The 15,318-nt window shown below is 40.4% G+C and overlaps 1 protein-coding gene across 2 annotated transcripts in view; it reads right to left on the reverse strand.

Moving 5' to 3' along the window:
* pparg (peroxisome proliferator-activated receptor gamma) overlaps positions 1 to 15,318 on the reverse strand; it is a 43,011-nt gene that overhangs the window by 15,687 nt on the left and 12,006 nt on the right. For both annotated transcript variants that reach the window (XM_078169442.1, XM_033627223.2), the window contains exons 2-3: positions 4,748 to 5,044; positions 4,264 to 4,430 (exon numbers count right to left, since the gene is read on the reverse strand). In XM_078169442.1, coding sequence (XP_078025568.1) covers positions 4,264 to 4,430; positions 4,748 to 5,039 — 459 coding nt within the window. In that variant the 5' untranslated portion in view covers positions 5,040 to 5,044. The remainder of the gene's footprint in view (positions 1 to 4,263; positions 4,431 to 4,747; positions 5,045 to 15,318) is intronic.

Genomic DNA, 15,318 nt, shown 5'->3' on the forward strand with positions numbered 1-15,318 from the left:
GCATCTGCATTCCTACAATCCACAGATGTTCTTTTTTTTAATTGTCGGCTATTTAAAGAAGGAGGAAGTTAAAGGGGGTCAAGGCCCCACCTCAATAAAGAATGTTTTCTGTTTTGAAACAATTAAGTGTTTGCCTGCTTGGCTGACCCCCTCTTCTGGTGAGTCTCCCCTGAGACCTTAGCAGAACAATGACTACTGTACCCTACCTTCATTCAGCCTCCGAAGGTACAGTATGACTTAAGTGCCTTGTACTTTGTAGTAAATCCAACACAACAGCCCTGACAGTGTCACAGAGGTGCTGAATCAACTCTATGGTAATGCTCAAAGCTGTAGTTCGGGGTCATGTTGCATTTCTTAATATATTACTATTGATTTTATTATATAACTAGTTTCTAATACTTGTGTGGCACTAACATTAAAAACACATTTCAATATACTGCCGTTCATTAAATTACCACCACAATGTAGAGCCTACAAATTAATCACACTGACTCAACACACACTAGGCCACTATGTTTGAATAACTGTTGTTTTATTGTGGATTTTTGTATTACATGTTGTATTTGGTGCATTTAAATGTGTTTTAATTGGCTGCTACCTTGCCCAGGTCTCTCTTGTAAAAGAGATTTTCAATCTCAGTGTAACTTCTTGGTTAAATATATAAATAAAAGGGAAATCTACTCATCACAAATACATACGTACTTTCTTTTTTAAAACAGCTGACAAAATTTTCCTAAAACAGCGAGGCACTGTAGTTTTAATAAACTTTTTAATCAAACAGGAGTAGGTATTGTATTTGTGGGACAAACCACCTCGACTATCCATTGTGTGTATACCAGGGTTGGAAATTAGCACCAGCCGCCAGCAAAACGCTGTGGCTGCTAGATTTACAGATAAAGTCAAGAGTCAACAAACTTGTTACACAAGGTATTTTCTTTAGTTATTGAGCTCATTAGCTGAAACATTTCGTGATGGTTTGTGTTATTGTTAACTGACGCACAGTATATACTTTGTCCTTTCAACACTGGATTGTATTGTTTATGTGCTCACTGGCTAACTAGTATCATGATGGTCTTCTAGTTTCCCTTTTTGAATGACAAGTGCAAACTACCACTGTCTGTTGGTGTGAACTTATACAAAAGTAATTCCTCTCAATCATCATCATTTATGACCCACTAGCAGTGGGTGGTGGTGTATTCATCTTGGGTTGAGGACGTTTATGTGCAACACCGAGCCAAGCGCCAAAAACAGAACATTAGTGAAACAAAACACCAGTCTAGGGATGGCTTTTACTTTCACTTTCTCTGGCAAAACTGCTTACAAACAGTAACTGAGAATTCCTGCATAGTATACCTTTAATGAGCATTGTTGGAGGGAGCCAACAACTGCTCTTCTGTAACTGTTGTGTGTTTGACAATAAATAACCTGAAACTTGTGGCTTGGTTTGCTGACAAGTTCTGCACTTATGGCAGCAAAATGGTGTTTTGTGGGACAGAGTCAAAACAAACCACAGTGTCCACGTTAATGGCTTTGAAGAAACATGTCGCCAAGACTAAAACTGTGGCTCACTGTGTTTTTAACAATCTTTGGAGAAATAAGATAAATCAGGCTTTGGCAACACAGATAGTACATGTTAGTGAGAGGAAACGTCTTTTCATGGGATTTACTGACAATGGCAAAAACAGAGACTATCACCAGACTTATCCTTTGAGTAATGTTGTCGTCAAGCGTATTGCACTGAGTTGCATCATACAAGTGGTTTCTATAACCACACAGGAAAAACCAAGTCATTTTGTCATGTTTTGGTCATTCAGTGTCAAGGTTTTTTTTCTTGATGGTATCAAAGTCAAGGTTTTGTCGCTATGACATATACATATACATATATACATATAATAATAATAATATATAATATAATAATTACAATAAATGTCATAATTATATACATATAATGTTGCTGTAATAATGCTATGTTGAATATATAAGACTAAGTTGTATCTATGTTTTCAAAAGGCAGCTTACTTTTTATGATAATAAAAATCTACCATGTTCTATTAAAAGAGCTACTGTTAGGGTGAGCTTGTCTCTCACTGCAGAAACTTTTTGAAGTTGACAGAAACACAGTGCACGCGAAGGAGCCTTTTTTACCTTCTTGGGACCAAACTGAAAAAAGCATACGTTGTACTGCTGCTGCCTTTTCTGAAAATCCATTTCACATGTGTTTGAAGGACAATGTCTCAATTTATAGCTCTTCATATAATGCCTCGATGTTTCAAAGAAAATGGAAATATGTGTGAAACTTCCCCCGCTCTCTATTAGTTATTTATACTCTATACTGACAGACTAACAGAGAGTTTAAGGGGCTGCCTATGCGTCTGTAGAGGCACAGGCTTGGGGTTGAGCCCTCGCAGAGTGGAAAATGTATGGGGCTTGTGGTTAGAGTGACAGACATCAAAGAGATGATAAAATGAATTATAGATTTATTTATTCCACCAACATGTCACCTGAGGCTGACATATGGTGACAGAAAAAGGAAGACTAGCAAGGAAACAAAACCTAACAATTTGCAGTAGAAGTTGTTACAAGCATCACCACTTCCTGACATGACTCTAGGGTGGTATGACTGTCAATTCTTTTTTTCCTTTGATCTTGAGCATTACTTTTTCAGAGCAGCAATCAATTTATTCTCTACTGCTGTGCACTGCTATTTAAGCCACAATAGGCATCTGTCAAATGACTGGTAGCCAGAATTTAAAAAAATAAATATTGGATTTTGTCCAAACAGTTCATTTTGAAATCTGAACAACAATACGACAGCGGAGCCCTGCTGGTTGTACTGTGTGCACTTATTCAAATACAGATTGACAACATTACCCTGAAAGTGGAACTACACCCATTTTCAGAATTCATACATGTTATTCCTATGGTCTAAGACTGTCCAAAATAATTAGTAAATATGAACAACTTTCACCCAAATCCAAAAACTAGAGTGCTGAAACAAATTTGTGATGCCATCGAGTATAAAGTCTGGAGCTGCTCCTTAAACAATGCATTGGAAAAAATGTTATAAATGACAGTGACAGTGGAATTTTCTGAGTGTATAGGTACATTTTCTGTTTCAGAACTGAGAACGCTACAATAGAATAAAGCTCATTTGGGCATAAAGAAGAAAAAAAAATGAGTCTCCCATTCACTGTCAATGGAGCAGCTTCAGACTTTATACTCGATGACATTACACATTTGAGACTTACTTCTCCAGTTTCTAGCTCATGTTCACAAATATTGATTAGGCCATGGAAATAACATGTTGGAATCCTTAATTTAGGTGGTGTTCACCTTTAAAATACAGTACAGTACAAAACCTTTGTTTGAGATGTCTGAAGCCCCACAAAGTAGAAGGCAGTTTGCTCAGTGTGATGTGCAATCTATAGCTTAAACTATTATGATTGCTGATTCATAATTTAAGTCATTTTCCAAGCAAAAATGACAAACGAAAATTACAATCAGCCTCATAATTGTGAGGATTTACTACTTTTCTTTGTCTTCTGGGATAATAAATTGAACATATTTGGGCTTCAACCACACAAGGAAGCCAATTAAACATGATTAATCAATTGAAATAATTTACAGATTATTTGATAATGTAGATAGCTGTTAGCTGCAGACCTTGTCTGATGTAATCTAGTGTTTTAAACTAAGTTGTTCTCGTGCACCATTTTTGCATATACCTACCAAAAGTAATACACCACAGTTCATATATATCCCATGTAACTGGGTTGGCTGTGTTCACATGACTAATGTGACTGAAAGTTCACATGAAATGGCAGGTTGGGGTGGTGGATGGTAAAAAACAAAAAAACAAAAAAAACACAGGCCTTTTCCCCATGAGACCAGTGTTCATGTCCCGGGTGAAACCAAGTAAACTTTGAGTTATTTTAACGAACATCGTCACTCTCCTAACTCTAACCTGCGTAACTTCACATTAAGTACTCAACGTAACGTCACCCAACCATGTCTCTTTTCCTAAACCTGACTTACGTAACCTTACTTGCCTAAACCTTACCTATATAACTTTATGACAAGTACGTAACTTGATGTTAAGTACGTGACTTTGCATGAGGTCTGTAACTTGACAATACCAGTTCCTAAGATAGGATACAAATGGTTGTATGAGGATATGCAGTTTTAACACTGACTATACAAAGTTCCCAAGTTTGTTTTCACATCTTATTTTCATCTTTTTGCATAATAATCTTTCACTCCTACCTTACAGCCCTCACAGGCGTGGACGCCATAGTGAAACCCTGAAGCTTTGTCTCCACACACACGACACTCGATGTTTAGCGCTGCTGTTGACGTATCGTCCTGGAGCTTGGAGAACACGGGGCTGTCAGAGTACTGTGGAGGCGACTCTGGCTCCAGCTTGATCAAATCTAAAGAAAGTAAAATCATAGGCAGTCAGGATATCAAGTAGTATTAAAACTCCCCTACTTGAACTCTTAAGTGCATTTTCAGTTTTCAGGTCTTTAACAGGTTATAACCACTATTCTCATGTTTTACAGAACATTTTACAGTATCTTTACAACTGTCCTCTAAATGTGCTACACTTGATGCATCTTTACACTGAAACTTTTTGCCATGAGGTCTTGAGCATATGGTTCAGTTTCTTTCTCCTGCAAGTAAATTTTGCTGCTAAGCTTTAATCAGCAAAAACAAACTCTAGTTAACACGTTACACAGACTGGACTTACTGTGTGTGTCTGGCGCTGTCCTGTAGCTGTGCATGTTTGTGTAGTCCATGTTGGTCAGCTGTTCTTCGTGCTGCGGCGGACCGGGGTCATAAGCCACACCGGCAGAGGAGATGGAGGATACAAGCGGGGGAGACAGGGAGGACTGGATGGAGGACGAGGAGATGGAGGCGTAGTCTAATGTAGACAAATGCTTCATGTCCAGGGAGTGGGAGCTGTCATCCAGCTCTGACAGGTCCACGGCACTCAGACTGAAACCTACAGGCCACGCTAGGAGCTGCTGGGTATCCACCATGTCTGCTGTGGAGAGAGATGAAGCAGTGACGCTACAGCTGATGCAATATCCTTTGCTGACTGAATGTGGCCTTGTTAAATGAAAATAACACTAGAGGAATGAGAGAATGGTGGGGAGGAAGAGAGAAGATGAGATAAAAAAAAGAGCAGACAAACAGAAGTGAGGCGAAATAAAGATGACAATGACAATATTCACAGACAAGCCTACATGCCACCTTCCACAAAGTGGACACAAACACACACACACACACACTTCACACCATGTTGAGAACCCCTGGTCCTCCAGCTCGTTCCTGCAGTCTGTCTGTTATCTAGTAAACAGGGAGGCAGATTGTGTCACAGCGAGTACAAGACGAACTCTGGCACTGAGGAACGTCTCTTCTGCTCAAAACACTGCCTTCCTCTGTTGCTGTTTGGGTGGCTAACTGTGTGATTGCCCAACTAAAGGACACAGAGAGCAGGACTGTTTGAGCCTCAGTCTGTCTGGGGTCAAGGATGTAGGATTTCAGCTTTTGCAAAAAAAGAAAAAAAGAAAAAAAAAAAAGCTTTATTTTGTGGAGCGGATTGCACTTCTGTGTACTGAATCGGTTACTGATTGTTATTTATGAACTGTGTGCTTCAACATTGTGAGCAATTTCCAACTTATAGTTCTATTATTTCCTAGAAATGGCGTGTTATAGTCGGCACGATTAAAGTATATGGCTGGTGATATTCTACATGTTTTTTGCTGACTACAAATCCCATGTAAAAATTAATACCAACAATGCATTTGCTCTTTATCTTCATCTGTGTCTCTCAGCTAATCCCCCATTTATTATCTCTGGCAAATGTAAGCATGGAGGAGATCATGCATTTAGTCGTGCATGTGCCTGCATGTGTGTGAGAGTGTTTCTATCTGTCTGTCTACAACCTACTGAATTTTCTGTGCACATTTATAACTGCATGCGCAAGGACCTTGTTGAAAAACCTGTTTTATTGACTGTTTAATACTGTCATTGACTGCTGACCCCTCGATGCTCTTAACCAGCTGGCAATTTTCAACAAAGTCATGTAGCTAAAGCAAAGAGCAAAAGGCATTTCTTGCAACCAGCTAAGCTAAAAACAAGAAGCCACACTGTTGCGGGCTATGTTTTGGCCTTCGCTGTGGCTCAAAAATTGACATCCAGAGAAAAGTTTGGCCTCATTTTGAACCACAGCATCTGCAAATTAATGCCACACTTAATATGTTATGATCCCCTAAAATTAAGCACGATATGTGGTGCAAAAAAAGCCCTGTTTTGTTATCTTTATCGCCATCTTGACTGTAAGGAAGCCAGCAGAGACAATTCCACCAGGCGCAGCTGCACTGTGTGTATTGTCTAGAGTGGCCACGATCAGCTTTAGCAGCTGCCTGGTCGGGGCAGGAATCAACAGAGATATGATATTGTCATGACACTAAAGTTTCCTCCGCAGGGTGGCTGGGCTCAGCCTTAGGGATAGGGCGAGGAGCTCAGACATCCGGGAGGGACTCGGAGTAGAGCCGCTGCTCCTCCACATCGAGAGGAGCCAGTTGAGGTGGTTCGGGCATCTGGTAAGGATGCCTTCTGGACGCCGCCCTTGGGAGGTGTTTCGGGCATGTCCAACCGGGAGGAGACCTCGGGGCCGCCCCAGAACACGCTGGAGGGACTACATCACCCGGCTGGCCTGGGAACGCCTCGGGGGTTATTCTAGTAGGCTACCAAAAGTTCATCTTACATTGGTAATATTATTTATGTATATAATTAAAAAAAATGGAAACTTGGTCTGCCAGTCTGGGTATTGATACAATATTGCCATGGAAAAGTACTGTGATACCATGCTGTATTGGTTTCCCCCACCCCCACCACCTAGCCAAGATCTGCACTCTACCAAGTGCACTCTTACAGTTACTAGTGAAGATGCATGGGTATCTAATTTCTTAAAAGAGATGGTCACTGTGTTTTTTAAGGAAACATTCAAACAGGTGTGAATAGATTTGTTGGGAGCTATGTTATTTTAGCTGTGAGATTGGTTACTGTTAGTGTGTATGAGGGACTGACTCAAAATAACTGACAGTGCCCATGAACACTGTAATGAAGGAACACATCAGCCAGTGCAGCTGTGTGGCTTAGTGATGTGTTTCTAATAGTCTCTGAACAGCAGTGGAGCTTTATGGCACAGAGGAATAAACAATATCAGACTCTGGCTACACACAAAATACTCATCAGATCAGTTCATTTTTGCTTTTGATCTTTTCATGAATTTGTTGACAAATTCTCTCAACACCACTATCATTTCAGAAAGTATTGAAAACAGATTCTCTACCAACAGCTCTCTCTAGATGTTTACTTTTGTTGATACTAATGAATGAAGGCTCTTCAGTCGTTTTAAAATCTAACTCTGATGGTCAGACATTGTTGGAGAGAGGTGAGCCGAGATGGTCAAAGTCCAGTCATCAAAGGTTACTACAGACCACATGAAAGCAAACCACATACACAGCTACGCATATAATCACAGGCAAGTTTGTACAAGGTTCTTCAGTGATTATTAGTAGAAATTAGTAGAACACCTTGTGATGCATTTAATTGTTAAAGTGGCCTTTTAAATTGTTTGAATTTAGGTGTAGCACTTTGTTTCTACTGAAACATACAGTAAACCTTTAAAATGGATAACACACTTTCATTTATTAAATATTTGGGCATTTTTCTTGAAACAAAAGAGGTTCACTTACGTGTTTTTACAGTTTGTGTACAACAATGATGATCTACGGCACAGAGGAATAAGCTAAGTCAGGTTTTGGATACTTAGAAGATTCTTGTAAGTTGGATCAATTCATTGTTGGTTTTGATCTTTAATGAAATTTGTTGAGAGAAATAAGAATATAAAACATTAGCTGACTTGTCATTAAAAATATCATGATTTTTGTTAAAGATTTACATTAAAAGTCTTCTCACAAAGGCAGAATATTTTTTCTGGGGAGAAAAATTCTGATCCATGTGTCTTTCTGAATATTAATACAGCGAACTAGTTTTCCCACGGCTTTTTCCTTTTTTTTTTTTTGAGAAGGAAGAAGCCATTTTTGAATTCTGACCTCCATTTAAACTAAAGGAACTGTGAACAGGAAAAGATAAACTGGTATAAGTTTATAAATAATCAATAGTGTAAAAGGTCCTTTCACTGAACCACCTGGCCTGCCAAACAATCTTTTGTAAACGACACAAGTCTTGAAATAAACCTCCTCTAATCAACCTCGAGTGTGACAAAGAATGCCATGTATTATGTAACAGTACAAAACAAAAATAGCAATACTCGGATGGCACAGCAGCACCAGGTATAAAAATGGCTTGAAATGGCTCCAAATTACTTTTCAAAACATCCCCGAGCAGCAAACATCCTCTTCTCTCAATTACTTATTGTTTCCTTTTTACTTGTTGGACCACAGCTATGAAAATCAGCGGCGCAGCCACTTAAAATTCAAACCAACTGTGACATTGTTTCAGAACAAGCGAGAGAAAGCGGAGCGTATGTGTGTGTGTGTGTGTGTGTGTGTGTGTCCGCAGGCTGTAGCTTCCACTGTCTTGGAAGCTGCTGCAGGGGAAAATGCTGACTATTAATAACCAGAGAAACCTGGTTATTTTTCCATTTGTTGGCCGGCTGCCAGTCAATGCAACCTAAAATAGACGGAGCACTGGAGCGACTTGTGTCCCGGTTGGCATCAAGTTATCATATGGAGACAGAAATGTAGTGGGAGAGAGCTCTGGAGATGAAGAGTGAGAGAGATAAAGTGAAACCGGTGACAGAGAGCGAGTCCCCAGACCACTTCAAGAAATTAAACTGCACCCTAGAGGCTTCGCGAAAAACCCCTTATCTGAGGAAATTCATGCTCTGTACTCAGCAGGCTCTTAAACACAAATTAGAGAGTAAAAAAGGAAGGCCACTGCAGCCTGGCAGTTACACCAAGGTACTTAAATCATGTCGTAATCGAAGGTGAAAACAAGTTTGTACTGTAACTACACTCCGAAGAGAGTTCGTGGAAACTCTGTTGTAGAGAATCCACTGAATTCAACATTGTATCAGTGAGTGCTGTGTGGGCAAACACCCTGTCAGACATTATAAAAGGTGACAGATGATTAGTAATGTTTATGCAGTGTGTATTGTGTTTAAAAAGGTGTGTGTGTACGAGTGTGTGTGAGCACGTGCGTGACATTTGCAGTGGTGTCTCCTGCCAGTTCTCAGATGTCCACATGTCAGAACTTGTCCTCCAGGTAAGACTACAGCGTGTAGGAGTACTTTCTATCAGCTATTGCCTCAGTCATGACATAATAACAAAAGGCCAACGGCAAACTGGCAGGCAGGTTTGGCAAGCTACTGTACCGACGAGGCAGACCAACACTGTGTGTGTGTTTGAGCCAACACATACAATAAAGAGCATCAAGCTTTTCACGTAAAACCTCTCAAGGATCTTTGAATGGACAAAGACAGTAATTGAGGCAGGAGTGTAATGAATAAAGGCACAGCAGCTGGATCATTAAATAAAATTATAATACTGTGATGTTAACTTCAGGAGGGGGAATGATGTTCAGCAACAGTTAAGGGAAAAAAAAGGTTAAACTAAGAGGTCAAACAGAACGATGTGAAATCTTCTCTTCAGGGACAAGGTTGCAAAACGTATGAAATGTTTTTTAACTTTCATATTTCTCCACAACAGCAATGATTCTGTCCAGAACAGACTGACGCAAAGGCTGGGGATCAGATTACTGCACGGAAAGTGTCTTGAGTCCTATTTGTATCATGGAAGGCAAAGTTTTATTCAGTTCAGACTTTTTGAAGTGGGGTTGTATGGGGTAGATGTCTGTCGGTACACCTAAAGTTTGGAGAGGCAGGCTGGAGTCAGACATGGAGGCTAAGCAATGTTCTACTGTTCTACATAGTTTGGCCACCTGAAAAAGCCCCACCTAAAAAAAATCAGTATCAGTTTAAGTGTACGCTATACTGAGAGTGTTTTCACCACTGTACCTTGCTGTCAGACAGTGATTTCAAACGGGAAAATTACTCTGTTATATTGCTCTCTTCAAAGCCAGACTGCATGGAGAAAAACAGTGATTTAACACGGGAGCTGCTGGTCTACTGCTGCCTCAAACATTTACTTGTTTGCATTATTGTGACTTTGGCAATTAAAAGGGTTATTTCGGATTTACCAAAGTCACACAATAAGACAAACTAACAGATCGAAGCAGCGGTAGTAGCAGCTCAGTGAGCTGTTATTTTATCAGTTTATTCACAAAAAAAGTCCAAAGAAGAAAAACACAGCTCCCCACAAACTCAACAAAAAAGCCTAAGCGAATGCAAAAAGCTCACCATGAATAAGCCCTGCAGTTAGAAAACACCCAGCATCATCATAATTTCTTCCGCGGGTGTAGAGGCATCCTCCACTCCTACACAGTCAATCATTTCACAGTCAAGCAAAAAAAATGCACAGGGTGAGGAGCAGTTTAGGACATGGCAGAAGCAAACACAGAAGCCGGTCTGGTATATTTAGTAAAGTGAGAGACAAAAGGCAAAACCTGCCCCGCTGCATTCAGAGGCTTACCACTCTTATCTTCTCCGTTTGAATAAAAACTATGCTCCCGCTCTGAGGGTGAGAACTACACCACTACGGTCAGGGCAGACACTCACTCCATCTGAAGCACAACTGAACACATGTTGGAAATTAATTAGGTTGCTATGAGAACTGTAAAATTTGGATACAATATATACAAATGAAAACATGTTTACGATGTTTTAATACCGTGTGTTTTTCATACATCTTAAGTAGGAGAAGTAAAATGCATGCAGGTATAAATATGTGCCCTCTACTACAGCTGTGCATATGCTCAGTCTAACACTTGACACTTTTCTTGCTCTTGCCTTTATAACATCCTGACAACAAAGTGGCATGTTGTACAGAGACTCCCCTCTAGATGAAATTGTGTTTTTTGTAGTTGTTTTTTTCTGCACAGTAAGCTATTTGTGTTATCACAGTTGTCCCATGTATATGAATGTGTATGTGTAACACATAGACAGAGAGAGGGAGAGTGTTAGCTCCGTGACTTCCTGACCTCTTCATGAAAAACAGCATGTGGTTCAGTGACTAAAACAAAGATATGCCCGCCTGCACGTCTGCCTCACAGTCCCCACAATTTCTTTGAAAAGACTTTGTGTGCTTGATCTTTGCCTGGTTAGTCCTGCTCAAGGAAACTGTGGGATACAGTGGATGATCACAGTGTGATAATGCTGTGCTTTACTTGTGTGTAGCTGATTTTATGAAATCAGTTATTCAGCAGATGCTCAGTGTCAGCAGGATGTCAAAAACTTGCCTCTTCAGGAAATTGGCACTTTTTTTTAAGAACTTTGGTGGTGTGAAGCCGCTAAAGACAGAATTTACCTGAAAGGGCCTTCCCCTTCTGCACCTAAATGATCAAACAGGGGAGTAATGGAACACCAACTGCACACAAAGTGTCAGCCAGAGGTCTGGACTGCCCTCTCGACAGAAACGAGAGTCTCCTCGCGTCTGAAAACCCACTTGTTCGGCTGGTACTGAATTTACTCATGAAACTTCAAAGCTCAGCACAGTGGGAGGTTAGAAACCATAATCTCTGTCTGCTTGGCACAGCTCTGAGTAAAACAGCACCCACTCTCTGATTTCTATTTGATTTTTTCATCCAATTTTGTGTTTCACCTTGCAAGGCTAGGAAAGTAGAGCGCTGATAAACATCAGGTCAACCTGAGGTCAGATTGAGGAGGAGGCAACCCTTCTTACAAACAGTGTTGTGTGAAACGCGTTACAAACAGTTATTCAGCAGATTTACAAAGTAACGCGTTACAGTAACGTAACTACTTTTATTGGGTAAAAAGTAGTGTAACGCGTTACTACTGAAAATATGGTAACGGAACATAGTTACTTTGTCAGTTGGGCACAACGTTACTTTTCCCGGGGACAGATTTGACGGTGACACTGCCTGTCTGCCTCAGCTGCGCACTAGGCAGGAACTGTGACAGTTGCCATGTCAACAGTACAGACAGGAGCGCCAAAATCAAGAATCGTATGAGGAATATGGAAAATACACACGCCTCCTCGGATTATTTTAATGGTTTGTCAACCGAAGACAGGTTAGCTTATGGTAATAATCTGATGGATTTTGTGCTCTACGGACCGAAGTACTGCAGAGCCAGCGACAAGGACACTAAACAGTAACGTTAACTAATGTACAAGACCTGGGCGATTCTGAACAAGTCAACCAACTATATATTGACAGCGAACTGCACTTGTATGGCTGGGTAAGTGTTGTTTAATGTATCGTTAACCTTCGCTAGTCAGACCTCAGACATGGGCAACATATGACCCCGGAACCTCAAAGGAAATCAAAACGACCCCCAAAACATCAATAAAATGCAGCATTGTGTTAACAGAAAACAACAATCATAACCTGCCTACCTTCCTGGCGCTGTGTGAACGGCAGCCTGTTGCAGCAGCTCCTATTTTGTGTATTTTAAATTGCTGCTGTGACACTGAAATTTCCCCCCGAGGGGTTAATAAAGTACCTACCATACCATACCAGAAGAGAAAATGAATTAATTTATTTGTGCAGGTCTGTAGCTTACTGCAAAGTATGAGTCTGTTACACAAACACAGTCTCACAGTTACACACGTAATAACAGAACAGAAAATGATTTATTCATGAATATGACACTATTTGTTCAAAGATAGTGTGTGTGAATATTAATATTTTCCTCATTCAGTGATGCAGCAGGTCTGGCAAATAGGCTATTAGTAGTAGTAATCTGTCATGTAACAAATTCATGTAGCCTAGTTAACACAAATTAACTCTCACTCTTTAATCTTTATTTTATCACCAAAGTGGTAAATACCAGTGGGAAACTCAGATTTTTTCACATTTAGGAAATGAGATGGGGTTCTACCCAAAGTCAAGCACCATAAAAGTAACGTAAAAGTAACAAGAAATGTAAAAAGTTACTTTTCACAGAGGGTAACTAAGTAAAGTAAGGGATTACTTTTTTTTAAGAAGTAACGAGTAACGAGCAAACACTACTTTTTAAAAGTAACTTCCCCAACACTGTTTACAAATGGGCACAAATTAAAGAAATTGTGCTTTTCTACATTTTACAAAGTTTCTGCATATTTAACAAACATGCACAGACTGGTTTGAGTTATTATGCAGTTAAAGGAAACTCATAATCCTAAAATATCAAAACTACTATGTACTTAAACTTCTTTCTTTCACCTGAGCCCCTGGTTTATGCATTTACACACACAAGAATACAACGTAACACACAGGAGACTGTCTGAAGAATATGGAGCTGCCTCACATGACCTAGTTACAGATATTCATTTTGCTTACTTGGCTCTTTTGGGGGAAAAAAAAACAGGTGAACGAAAGTCTGTCAATTGTGTATTTTTAAGCTTGCAGGTGCTACCAAATATCACAAAAATCTTGCACACAAACCGTAGCACGCTTAAGAGACTGTCTGCGAGACGGCACACTCTGTATCACACAAAACAGGTTGACCTACAGTGTCTTACTGATAAGCACTGAATAGAATAAAAGAATAAAAGTGGAGACCGACCCGCCACACACCACGTTTAAAAGCACAAATGTATTTACTGCAGCTATCACACAACCTAAAGCCTTTATCAGATGTAGCAGTAGACGATCTTTGCATCGTTGTTGCTCATGCATTGATTCAATGTGTTCCAGTGACAGTGACACACACACACACACACACACACAGGGTACAGAACAGTCCACTCACCCTGTTTCTCCTGTCTCACTTCAGAAAGTGTTCAGTGTCAGCTCACTGACCAACAACCGAGTGACAGTGACAGAAGGGGAGACTGGTGTGTGTGTGTGTGTGTGTGTGGTCATACTTTTCCTCAGGAAGTGATGACCGGTAGAAAGGGAACTACACACACACATTTTCTCTCTCTGACAGAGTCTGGGCTCAGCAAAAGTTCAGACAGCTAACTATCATGTGGTCTGTGTGTGTGTGTGTGTGTGTGTGTGTGTGTGTGTGTGTGTGTGTGTATGTGTGTGTCTTTCATTCCTCTTTTTTTAGTGTGCATGTCTCTGTGTAACGATAAAGAAAATACTTGTGTATTTGTGCCAGTATGCTTAAAAGAGTTTTATTGTATGTGTGTGCTCTCCTGTGTGTGCTAAGTGTCTATGTGTGTGTGTGTGTGTGTGTGTGTGTGTGTGTGTGTGTGTGTGTGTGTGTAAGGTGGTAGACATCAGATGCAGATGACTTCCTGTTGCTTCACTCTGACAGGCAACCTCATCATGCCTCTCTAGTTGCACTTCTCTCCCTCCGCTCAGTCACTCAGTGTGGATGTGACAGCTGTGACGCACTCACTTTTGCCTCCTCATGCAATACCAACAGTATAAACCTGCAAGTTCTCTAATCTAATATAAAAAGAAAATAGTGGTTACTCATGGATATCAATTCATAACCAGAGTATTAGAGCTGTTATCTCTCGTACACACGTAGCAGAAACATCAACGCACTCTTATTTTCATTCAAATACGGCAGATTTAGTAAACAACAGGGCCGGACTCGACTCGACTGTGTCCCTTTTTTTCCATATAGGGTTTGACAGTTTAAACAGGGCTCAACAGGACGTTCAGGGTGCCAGTGACATTCACGTAATATAGTAAACAAGGTAGCTGCACTCACAACGGACCGGAAATGTGCAATAACACTATTTTGCTGACACTAGATGTAAAAAAACAAAACAAAACAAAAAAAGCCAGAGACGATATCATATTAAGTTGCCGTGAGCTGTAAATTCACCACTTCTAACGTTATTTCTGAGCCGTAAGGTGCAAAGCCTCTCCTACTCTAGGCAGCTGCCTGTACCAAAGAGCGGCATGAAAGAAAGGAGTGCTCACTCTGTAGCCAAATCAGAGGACTAAAACCTCCTCAGAAGTAAACAGCACACTGACTGGCAAAAAATTAAAAACAAAAAAGACTACTCGACTTTCAGGAGGCAGCCCTACTATACAGTATACAGCACTATAATAGTAATAATATTAATGGGCAGTTTTTAGGGCAGTCACATAGACCGTATAAAATATAGGACAAAGCCACTGTGACATCACCCACTGATTTTTTTGTCTACTGTTTTTCAAGCCTCACGTCTGGCTTTTTGACTGTCGCCATCTTGGTTTTATAAAGCCAGAAGTGGCCATTTTGGATGACAGGATAGAGCTGTGGGGCAGCACGGGGTG

This window comes from Epinephelus lanceolatus, chromosome 1 (genome assembly GCF_041903045.1).
Source record: "Epinephelus lanceolatus isolate andai-2023 chromosome 1, ASM4190304v1, whole genome shotgun sequence".
Lineage (NCBI taxonomy): Eukaryota > Metazoa > Chordata > Actinopteri > Perciformes > Serranidae > Epinephelus > Epinephelus lanceolatus.